Source organism: Ictalurus furcatus, chromosome 19 (genome assembly GCF_023375685.1).
Source record: "Ictalurus furcatus strain D&B chromosome 19, Billie_1.0, whole genome shotgun sequence".
NCBI lineage: Eukaryota > Metazoa > Chordata > Actinopteri > Siluriformes > Ictaluridae > Ictalurus > Ictalurus furcatus.
The window spans coordinates 1,146,139-1,158,415 of NC_071273.1; the positions used below are offsets into that span (position 1 = coordinate 1,146,139).

At 36.2% G+C, this 12,277-nt stretch overlaps 1 protein-coding gene across 3 annotated transcripts; it reads left to right on the plus strand.

Annotated features, from left to right (window-relative positions):
• Positions 1-3,197: 3,197 nt before the first annotated feature.
• Positions 3,198-10,779, plus strand: LOC128623046 (zinc finger protein 239-like). Of its 3 annotated transcripts, XM_053649906.1 has the most exons (3): positions 3,471-4,841; positions 5,394-5,469; positions 8,936-10,779. In XM_053649906.1, exon 3 carries the CDS (start codon positions 8,936-8,938, stop codon positions 10,052-10,054), a length of 1,119 nt encoding a protein of 372 aa, XP_053505881.1. In that variant the 5' UTR covers positions 3,471-4,841; positions 5,394-5,469; the 3' UTR covers positions 10,055-10,779. The 3 variants fall into 3 exon arrangements, with proteins under 3 accessions (XP_053505880.1, XP_053505882.1, XP_053505881.1); XM_053649905.1 differs by lacking the exons at positions 3,471-4,841; positions 5,394-5,469 and adding an exon at positions 3,198-3,325; XM_053649907.1 differs by lacking the exon at positions 5,394-5,469 and having other exon boundaries at positions 3,418-4,841.
• Positions 10,780-12,277: the final 1,498 nt, after the last annotated feature.

Here is a 12,277-nt window from a genome sequence, read left to right on the forward strand (position 1 = left end):
CCTGAAATGACACAGAGGCCAGAAGTGACTCAAATATAGAGGAACACTTAGCTGACGGGGAAAATGGAGGAAACTAAACTAGCAAGTGGACTTTAGTTGAAAACTGCAAAAGAAGGAAAGATTGGAGTCAAACATCAGGTACAGAAAGTGCGAAAGATGATATCCAGTCTATAAGAAGGAAAGAGTATTTTAAGGTTTTAGTGAAGTTTATGTCAGAAGGAGTAAATAATGTGCATCCTTTAAAATGGACAAAAACATTGAAAGAAACCACTGGAAACATTGAAGTGCTAAGATGTTGCGAAATGGTAAAATGATCCTATTATTAGGACAAAATTAACATGTAATGTTATGGAAGAATAGAAATGGATGAGAGGAGTAATCACAGGAATACCTATTGATGTTTCTGTTGATACAATTAAGAAAAGCTTGTCAGGAGCAAAAGTGATGGATGCAAACAGACTGAAATATACTCGAAACAAGGAGAAGATGGGTAGCCTATCAGTGATGTTACATTTTGATGAACAAAAAATGCCAGATTTTTAGGAGTTATGAGTTACACAGTTCGACCATATATCCCACCCCCACTGAGATGTTTCAAGTAGCAGAAGTATGGTCATGTGGCAACAGAATGTAGAAGAAAACAAAGATGTGCAAGGTGGGGGGATGGGGACCATGAATATGGAAAGTGTGAGGAAGGTACCAAGCCAAAATGCTGTAACTGTGGGGGAGAATATAGCATGGGATACGGAGGATGTCAAGTAAGGAACAATGCTGCTAAGGTACAAATTCTTAAGATAACAGAAGGATTAACCTAAATTGAAGCAATCAAAAGATTTCAGGTGACAGAAAGAAGTAGAGAAGATAGATGCAGTCTCGAGGATGAGAAACGAATGTCTGTACCAAGAAAAGGCAAATGAAAATAATATTATGGCAGATAAGTTGGCATTCATTACTTTTATTGCGGAAGTGAACTGCTCGGCCTAAAGTGTGTAGAACAGAAAAAATAAAAATAATCATACGAGCAGCAGATAAGTATTTGAAGGTAGATGGAATAACAGTTGATCAGAAAATTGAAAAAATTTAAAATGCAAGTTACTAATACCCAGACTGCACATGGAGGCTCATAATGGTGATGATAATCTTGCACTGGAATAGAAGAAGCTTAATATCAAATGGGCAAGAATTTAAAATATATAGATAATTTCAAGACTAAACCTCATATAATATGTGTACAAGAATCTTGGTTAAAATCATATTTAAACTTTGTGGTTCAAGGATATTCGGCAGTGCGCAAAGATAGGATTAAAGGAAATGAAGGGGAGTAGAAACTTTTATTAAACAATGAGTAGCATACTGGGAGGTGGGTGTGAATGAGGAATTTGAATTGGTAGTGGTTGAAGTATGAGCTGGAAATCAGAGTATAAGGGTAATTGATTTTCATAATCTGTGTAAAAGATTAAATAAGGACTTAATTAAAAACATTGGAGGAGAAGGAAACTTTACATTAGTGTGGACTTTAATAGCGTACAGTACATTGTGGGGAAGTGAATATAGTGATCAAAATGGGAATGCTGTAAAACAAATGTTAGATTGTAATGATTTGGTGTGTCTTAATGATGGAAGTAAGCTCTGCTTCAGCACCATGAGTGTTTTGGAAAGCACAAAAGCACGTGGCTATGAGGCAGGGCGGCAGAAACACACACAGCTGACAACCAATGAGGGGAGCGACCTCATGCCCTCACCTTCCCTCTTCCTATATGTACTAAAATAAAAGCATTTCCTGTTTTACCTGTACTCTGTCTGCATTGTTAGACATTTTATTGCATTTTTGCAATGGTGAATAAAGAAATCTTAGTAGGAGTGTTTTTTGATGTGGAAAAAGCATATGGTATGCTATAGAAAGAGGGACTCCTAATCAAATTAGATAAAATGGGAATTAAAGGTAAACTATATAATGGATAATGGATTTTCTAATAGACAAGACCTTCAAAGTAAGGGTTGGTACAAGGTATTCTAAGATATATAATATTGACAGTGGTACACCACAAGGAAGTGTTTGTAGCCCAGTTATTTTTGACATTATGATAAATGACATCTTTTCAGGAATTGGACAAGGAATGGGGAAATCCCTTTATGCGGACGATGGTGCATTGTGGAAAAGGGAAAGAAATACAGCATAGGTGGAAAGTAGTATGCAGAAAGCAGTTAAAGAAGTAGAAAAATTGGCCAGTAATTTGAGCTTCAGATTGTCAGTAGAAAAAACAAAATTGATGTGTTTTTCAAAGAAAAAGAAATCACCAAAAATTATGTTCAAACAATATGGTCAAACATTGGAGCAAGTTCCAGAAATGTGGTTTCTAGAAGTATGGATAGATTCAAAACTAACCTTTGCGCCTTATATAAAGAACGTAGTAGAAAAATGGAATAAATATACGAAGATGTCTGATAGGGGTAGATTGGGGTGCAACTAGACAGTCATTTAAAAGAGTTTATTGTGCAATGATAAGAATAATAATAGATTATGGTAGCATGGTGTATAGCTCAGAGCCATAATCTATTCTAAAGAAAATAAGTGGCATATAGTCTCAAGCCCTAAGAATAGGATGTGGGGCGTTTAGAACATCTCCCGTCTCAGCTATACAGGTGGAATTTGCAGAGATGTATTAATTATTAAAGGAGTGTGGGGAACATGAGTATGTAAATTGTAGGAGTTTTGGAAGGAATGCTGATAAAGGCACAAAGAAAATAGGAATTGACTGTATAAAATGAGCGCTATGGTGGTTATACCTGTGATTCCTCCTTGGCTGTTTCAGATTCAGATCAATTGTGAAATGGCTAAAACAGTTGAGCATGTGATACTGCAGTGTGAGGCATACAATATAGAAATAATTCAATTTGTGGCAAAATTAAGTGATCTCGGAATAGATACAATAACATTAGAAAATACATTTTTCAATGTACATTGAGAAAGGTAAGATTGTATAGCATTCTCTTTAAATACTTGCGGGACACAGGTTTGATTAATATGATGAAGGTGGTTTAAAACATATATATATATATATATATATCTCCAGCTGAACGTTACACTCCATCCCAGTAGGTGGCGGTAATGCACCTTAAGCTGGTTTGCCAACCGCCATAAAACAATAGAAGAAGAAGACGAAGGAAACTCACCCACATTTGGTCTCCGAGCTTCCTTCTCTACACGGGCTTGGAAGCTCTGATATTCTGTGTAGCATCACTTACACCTCTTATAATGAAATCAGAGTCCAGACGGCGCTCTTTAAGAAAATCTCCACAGACTCCTGCTGCTACTGGCTCAGAGGTAAAGTTTAGTCATGTGTCTGATTTCACTTTTCATTTTTAAACTCCGATAACTTGTTTATAATTAAGTAACCATGACAGCACTATATACAACAAGCAGAAAACTTCCCCGCAAACACCGCGCGTTCTGATGACGTCACCAGTTAGTCTCTGTTCGTCAGTGTGATATTACTCTATGACAGCGTTGTTACTTTACCACGTCTTGGTAACGTTTATTTTTATATATAATCTTGGCTAACGGTCCAGAAACGTCGTGGCCACGTCCTCCAAAAGCTCTCTAACTAGTCTCATTAAGAACGATGTGAAGACGTGTTTTTATTTATTGTTTACAATAATTTATTGTATTCAGTGTTTACAACAAAATTGTCAACTTATTCATGAACTCTTATATAACAGACTGAGGACACAATCACATTTGCATAATTCAAAACAAAAGTAGAAAAGAAATAAATTAAATTAAGAGATTGTTTGTAGGGGTTTGTTATGAGTTTAATCTTGTCTAATAATGAAACAGGTTTCTGGCTTGGGGAATAATCTAGTTATTATTTTCAGCTGAGTCCACATATGTAGATAGTTCTGTGCAGTGTATAGGTATCATTATCCTTTCCTGTGATCCATTTTCCAAAAAAAAACAAACTTGTTTATAGTTTAAACAACGCATAATTCTTTTAAAACCTGTCAAAAAATACATAAATATGGAGAAGCACTGTGTCGCTCTTCGGCTTTGGCACCAAGTACTTGGATTGTCAAGATGGATTTACTCTCAAGCTCAGGAGGTTTTTTTTTTTTTGCTTTTTTCCACTTTGTGATTTACACTGCGTAGGTGGATTAGACTCAGTACGATGTTTTCTTTTGTTTGAGGCCCCAGAGATTTCCATCATGTAGCAGTGCTTCTCCATATTTTTATTTATTTATTTTTTTGTCAGTCAGATTCGTTTCACTAACACAAATTTTTATTTATTTGAAGGCTCCTTCAGTGCTGGATATGCTCGCGTGATCTTGTAGTAGGTAGAGATTTAGATTAAACTGTCAGAATTAACTCGAACAAAAGAAGAGTGCACAAAAAGTTGACTGTTCAGTCTGCCATCTTGCCCGGAACCTGTGAAGATGTGGTACCCTGGTATCCAGATAACTTACTGTCATTTTATCTTTGTAGAGATATGTTCCATTTGAATACAATATTGGAAATTTACTAACTGTATCAAACATTGTATGTAAGTAAATGAATCCATGTCTGAATTTTATTATCTTTTGATGTTATTTGTCACACATCAATGGCAAATATCTGCCACCAAAAGGCAATTTACAACAACTACCAAACATTTTGCTTAGTAAATGGTGATTATTCACGATATTATATTTTTGTGAATGAAAGAGATTTTTTAATGAAGGCACGAGACTTCTCTTTGAATTTTAAACTGTGAACAGTGTGCAGAATCAGATTTTTGGAGTACTGCACATGCGCCTAATTTTGCCAGTAACCGCCATTTTTCAACAGACAGACGCACGCTGAAAAGGTAAGCGCTACAAATCTATCTTTATGCATAAATTTAGCCCCATGTAATGTTTAATGTCACTCTAGGTGTGGAATGTGTTGTATTGTTATGTCTAACTTAATTTTGTAATTAAATGCCCTGTTTTGTTAATTTGCACACAAACGAGAGAGTTGTGAGGTAGCCTGGGGTAAAATCTGAGATAGATTTTACTTCCCATTTAGTATTAAATTGGCCACTTAATCTGATAAACTAAACTATTATTACAATTTATAAACTTTAGCACTGGTCGAGTGTTAATTTTACATTGTGACTGCCTCTTGCACTCGATCCATGACGCTCACACGAGCTTATGCACATGTGTCGGGCTTGAATATGTTAAAGATGATTATACGGTGTAATTCACCCGTTTTTTTTAAAGCAAGCAACATGATTATAGTCACCAAAATCAACAAGTCTTATTTCTTTATGGAATGTTGCAGTGTTTATTATAAATGATTTATTCATGCACATAAATGTTAAAAAGGTACTTCATAATCTTTAAATAAAAACATTAACATGTCCACCCCCTCGCAGTGACTCTTCTCCAATGACGTGTACGCTGGTGCGAGGACTGGTTTGATCCCTCTCCACCAGCACCCTGTCATAAAACGTGTGTTTGTAAGCATAGCCAGCCACTTTCTATGATCCAATCATCAACCGATAGATAAAAGCAAGTCCCGCCCTGCAGTTTTTGTAAATACGTCGCAATACAGAAGTACGAGTCAGTCGCAGCAGCCGTTGCATGCCGACTTTAAGCCAACGCTCTTGTTTAAAGGGGAAATGAAGCAGTCGATCAAGTTAACATGATTTACTATGTGGATTTCCAATCTGATCAGCAATTATAAAATAAACATTATATCTATAGATTTTCACAGATGTGTAAGGGATAAGTGTGGTTTTGTCTTATAACAAATTAGTTGGAGAAAAACTTGAACAAAAACGTCACAATTGAGTCAAATGTGATATTTTATCTTTGCAATTTAATTTAAAATGTCAAATACATATGAATTGGTAAAATATTAATATCAACTGTAAATACCTACTTAAGTATAGCAAGTCATTCACATGTTGATTTGTTGCTGTTTGTGTCCACTGCAGTTCTTTCACAGACACTCTACTCCACTCGATGTAACATATTTATGAAGTTTACATTTATTATTAACTAATTAATGAATACATTTATTGAATAGTATTATAGTAGTATATAAGATATTTTTATAAGAATGTTTCTTGTGGCACGATTTTACATAAAAAAAACCCCTCTATTTAATTAACTATTACTGTTAATCAGATGTCCATAATTATTTTAGTAAATTAAGCTTCATCATTTTCACCTACTTGAAAGGCCAAATTGTTTCAAAAAGAGTCCCTCTTATGTTAAAATGAAAAGATGCATGCTGTCCTTATCAATTAAATATTTTTGTCTGTTTTAATGGGAAACACATTATTATTATTATTATTATTATTATTATTAGAATGAGCTATGCTTGGAGAACCACGAGGCAGGCATTAGCCAGATCTCCATCTCACCTGGAGATTAATCCACAGGTTTATGTTTGTAGAGTAATTTTTTTTTGTTCTGCATATGAATTTGTTGGTAAGACTTCAAAATAATTATTTGGCTTAATGGTTATGTATTAGCTTAGTATGTTTGGGGGGAAATTGAAAAAATCAGATGAATAAATGTGTTGCTGATTGTTGCTTGATGTTACTTGAGGCACAGGTGTGTCTTAATGAGTACATTTTTAGACGATGGGTCGCATAGAAATTCCACAAAAAATACCATTATAATTGTATTGTTTTAATTGCTTCCATCAAAACATTAAAACATTTGAATTTGAAGTCAGGGAATGAAAGTCAGTCCTATATGGGTTTAAAGTAAAGAAATTCGCTTGCTGTCCATAAAGGAATGGCTCGAGAATCACATATCCACCCCAACCAAAGGAGTGAGATATGTTCGAAGCAAAGATGGAATAGTGGCTGAATAATTGTCATGGGAGACAGGTAAGCAGCCGCTCATATATTCGTGAGTTGAGATTGAAAGTATTAAATGATCAGACTCCCGACCATGGTCGTTGGGACGTACTCACTACGGTGATGTTACTAGCTGAAACATCACCACGACGAATATGAGAATCATGAGGTTACGTGGTTGGAATGTTCTTTGGTACGTCGCTGTGACTAATATGGTCTGGTGCTGTTACTTTACAACGTACCAGTTTGGTCATTGGAACTTGCTCGCCACGTTCCAACAACGTACAACTATAACATTGTCACGAATATGGGAATCACAAGGTTACATGGCTGGAATGTTAATTGGTACGTCGTTGCAACAAATATGGTTCGGTCCAGTTATGTCTTCACAGCGTAACTGTGTTAGCTGGGTTCGGCCTTTAGATTATTAATAAAGGAACTGATTTAATTTCTGTTATAAATTCTGAAACAATTAGCATCAATGTGTAACACTCATGCTTGCTCCACTTATGGAATCTTCTTCAGCAAAAAGTGCTCTAAGAGTCTCAGGGTCTCGATGTCTAAAGAGAGACTTTATTATTCAAACAACAAAGTCGAGCAGGTCTGCGGATCAACTTCCTTGCTTATCCTCGATACATGCTTTTATACAATTCTAAATGTTGATCTCATCAGGCGGGGTTTTTTCTTTCTCTTTTTTAAATTTTATTTATTCAGACCTCGGGCATGCACCACCATTATTTCTAAGACTTGGGCCTCCCTCCTTACATTGTTTTTAATGGTGGTGTGGTACATCCAGCTCTCTTTTAAAAAAAAAAAAATTATTGTATTCCAAAAAGATTAAATACATTCCCAGCACAAACAGGTACCAGTATACTGATTAATATGTGGTTATACCCTTTAAGCATATGTTTTAATGGATTAACTAATTTATTGATTATAACATGTTGATACTCTTTCACAGCTTATACTTTGGTTATACATGAGTGAATTATACTTTGATTGATTGAAATATTCCATAATAGATGTGGGCAAAAATGGGGTCTTATTAGTGTTTTATTCAGAAGACTTTGTTTGTTTGGGGTGGAACAGAAGATTTATGCACATGTTCAACACTAATGTTTATAGTTTTGTATCAATTCATAAAAATATCATTAAAAATCATTAAAAAGATTTCCGTCTTTGTTTCGGAAACATCAATAAAACCAGTGTGATATGATTCTAATGCTATAAACTTAGGTTTCTAAATAATAATTCATGTTAGTTTGTGGTCTGAGCCAGAGTGCTGTAAACTTTCTGCCACTTTTGGATAATATCCATTTTTTCAGCTCTTCATGAGCCAGAAAAGAATGCTGCTTAATGGGTGTCATTTATTCCAGTCAGTTTTACTTCCACAGACAAAAACAAAAGAATAATGTGTGAGCCAGCAGATTAAAAAAGCCAATACTTTTGGCCATAACAATTACAAGAAACTCTGTGAACTCCTGTACGGATTAATTATATCGAACAAGTCTGGGGATCGGTATACAAGTCCCTAGGGATTACTGGAGTTTTAAGAAGCATGCATGTGGCATGAGCTATAACTTCACAACTGATTGATAGTCAGATTTTTTTTTCAACAGAGAAAGTGTTTTGATTATATTAATGCTTTAAACCATTGTATTTGGAAACACAAAGTTCCATGTTGATTTCCCAGAGTCTAAACACAGGCAGTGCTTCACCTTGAGAAAACATTGACGCCCAGAGTAAGGTCTAATCTCTGAATTTTATAAACATATAAATATTTACATTAACTATTTCTGTGTGATTAGTGATGAGAAATGATGTGTACGGTCAACTGATTTGTTCATCTTGGCTCTTAAAAACGATCAGTCACAGTGGTTTTTGTATTAGTAAAATTGGGCTGCAATCAATGGAATTATGTTACAAATCTAAAATGACAGTTTTATTACACATGTACAAGTGGTTAGATATCGCAATGTTACAAATCTCAAAATCTATTACTGTATTGCAGTATTGTAGGAGGTGTTTCCAAAAACAATTCCATAAACACATGGACAAAATGTAAAATACGCATCTTGAATAATTTTATTGTGTTTTTCCAGATGTTCCACTGCTCAGATTGTGGGGAGAGTTTTACTAAAAGTCATCATCTCAAAGATCACAAGCGGATTCACACAGGGAAGAAGCCATTTTACTGTGGACAGTGTGGGAAGAGTTTTACTTGTCAGAGTAATCTCCAAAAGCATGAGCGCATTCACACAGGAGAGAAGCCGTATCACTGTGGACAGTGTGAGAAGAGCTTTACTTTTCAGAGTAATCTCCAACAGCATGAGCGCATTCACACAGGACAGAAGCCGTATTACTGCTCTCAGTGTGGGAAAAGTTTTACCCAACTATGTAATCTCCAGCGACATGAGCGCATTCACACAGGAGAGAAGCCGTATTACTGTGGACAGTGTGAGAAGAGCTTTACTTTTCAGAGTAATCTCCAAAGACATGAGCGCATTCACACAGGACAGAAGCCGTATTACTGTGGACAGTGTGGGAAGAGTTTTACTCGTGAGAGTCAGCTCCAACAGCATGAGCGCATTCACACAGGGGAAAAGCCGTATTACTGCTCACAGTGTGGGAAGAGTTTTACTTGTCAGAGTAGTCTCGAACAACACCAGCGTATCCACACTGGAGAGAGGCCCTATCACTGTGGACAGTGTGGGAAGAGTTTTACTTGCCAGCGTACTCTCCGACAGCATTTGCGCATTCACACAGGAGAGAAGCCGTATCACTGTGGACAGTGTGGGAAGAGTTTTACATTTCAGAGGGATCTCCAACGACATGAGCGCATTCACACAGGGGAAAAGCCGTATTACTGCTCCCAGTGTGGGAAGAGTTTTACTTGTCAGAGTAGTCTCCAACGACACCAGCGTATCCACACAGGAGAGAAGCCGTATCACTGTGGACAGTGTGGGAAGAGTTTTACTTGCCAGAGTAATCTCCAACGACATGAGCGCATTCACACAGGAGAGAAGCCGTATCACTGCTCGCAGTGTGGGAAAAGTTTTCGTGACCAGAGGACCCTCCACAGCCACCAGCAGAGTCATACGGGACAGAAGCTGTACCTCTGCGGACATTGTGGGCGGAGCTATACACATTCAAGTTCATTAAGGACACACAAGTGCTCTAACATAAATCCATCAGATTTTGACGTGAATTTCTCAAATTAAGATTTGTTATTCATTTTCATTTTTTAAAGGGGAGATAAAGAGACATTCAGGCATTAAACAATATCATATTATTTGTCATGGACTGTAGTATTCTGTTGCATGGGATTTATTGCTTACTCTCTGGGTTTTAGCAAAATTCATGATTTTATGTTGTTTTCCTGTTCCCCAAACCCTACAATACCACTCATGGAATACACATATTAGCTTTTTAAAATGTTGGGTTGTGCATACTATTGAACTGAAAGCCTTTTTTAGTGACAGGTTACAAATTCTGCTAGATTTCCTAATGTTTGTGAGATTAACCGCCAAGATCAAGGTGTAGTCACAGAGTTTGGGGGTGTAGTCATCAAGTCCCAAAATTAGTCAGTGACTGGGAAATTGGGCTTAAATTCATGTAGTGTGCACTAGGCTTACTGTCATCTCTATTGCTAATGCTGAATAATAGACCTTTATAACCTTTATAACACTGATTCAAATGATTCAAATATTCTGTTCGCAATAAGATCTTATCAAACATATTTAGATTTAGCTTTCTTTGTCTCCTCCTGGATATATTTGTTTCTGTGTTCCGACTGTAGATAGTTAACTAGCAACAGACATGTTCACAAGTCCCTGAGGTCCAAGTCAAGTCTCTGAGGTGGAGTCCAAGTCAAGTCTTTGTTCTATTTTTCGCAACAGTGTATGAGGCTAAATCAATTTTGAAATATTAAAACTGATTACTTCTTCAGGATATCTTGTTCATTTATTCAAAATTGTCTAATAAAGCACACAAGGTTTTACTTAAATTATTATTTCAAAATTAAATCATTAATCAAAAAACTTATTTTCAGATTATTACATTTGATCCAAAAGTTCACCATATAATTACAAGAAAACAGAACATTCATAGAAATTTCAGGAAAGATTACTTTTTTGCCATTTAGTGCAAAATGCCAGTGTGCTGTGTATTTTGAGCGATTTGAGTTGCCGTAGTTTGCTGTAGTTCTCAAGCAATGATGGGTAAAGTACACTTCCACTGTAACAAAACCCCTGTGTCAATAGTGAAAACTGCTTCCAGTGCAGCACTGGATGTAACTGAGCTGGCCGAGACAAAACACGGAAGTAATCATGCATAGAGTGTATTTAACCTGGTAAACATGGATATTATATGCATATGGTAGCTAATACTTGGGGGGGGGGGACATGAAAAGGACATGGAAACCTTTGTACTTCTTGAAAATGGACAGTAAGCAACACCCTGACAGCTGTGTAACACCACAATTTCCCTTCAGATTAATTGATTGCTTTTCAAATTAAATGACACGAAGATTATCACAAGGTAAGATTTGGCTATATTGTTATTGTTTGTGGTTAATTTATGTAACATCACTTTTGCAATGGGTGATGAACACGTGCCTTCAGATATGTCGCGTGTGTACAGTGACATGCGGTCAGGGGAGGCAGTTTCCATCTCTGCTTACTAGCAAATAAGGCTAATTTTAGTATTTACACACAGCGGTTAGCATGACTTAGCTCGTTTCACCTAATTTGAGTATTAGCTTGCTTACTATCAAACAGTAATTTTTTTTAAGATAAAGAATTTAGGTTAAATGAAGTGTCACTAACCTTTGTGTATTCTGCTAAACCAGTGAGAGGTGTGGTTTTAGTGAAAATAGTATTAAGTGCCACGCATACATTACTTATGGTACTACCATATTGACAATACTACTGTTATAAATACAGTGGTATCGGTGGTGTTTTCAAGCTTTAGTTTTGTGATACTACCATATTACTGGTATACTGTGAAACCCTACTGAGCAGTAAAGGGGTTAAACTTTAATTGAACTGAGTTCTGGGCTGCTCACTGCAACCAATCCTAATAGAGAACTGAGCTTGTTCCACCTCGCCTACCGGCTGAGGGGGCGTGGCCAACACAGCCAAAAGTTTTCAGTGTTTTTCCCTTTCACACCTAAAAAAAAGCTGCGAGATATTAGATATAACAAAACAGAAAATAGAAAACTATTATACTACTTTATATACTAAAAATATTTAAGTCAAATACTCTGTTGATATGCATCGAGTGAAATATTATTTTCCTGTGTAGTCATTATTGGTTAAACCTGTTTTCCAGAAATCTTTTACTTTGTTCTTAAAATGGGCTGTAATTGTGTTAAAGAAAGATGACAAACTATTCTTTCTCTTGAATGGAGAGAAAAGAAGCAGAATGTTAAATTCATTGTATGG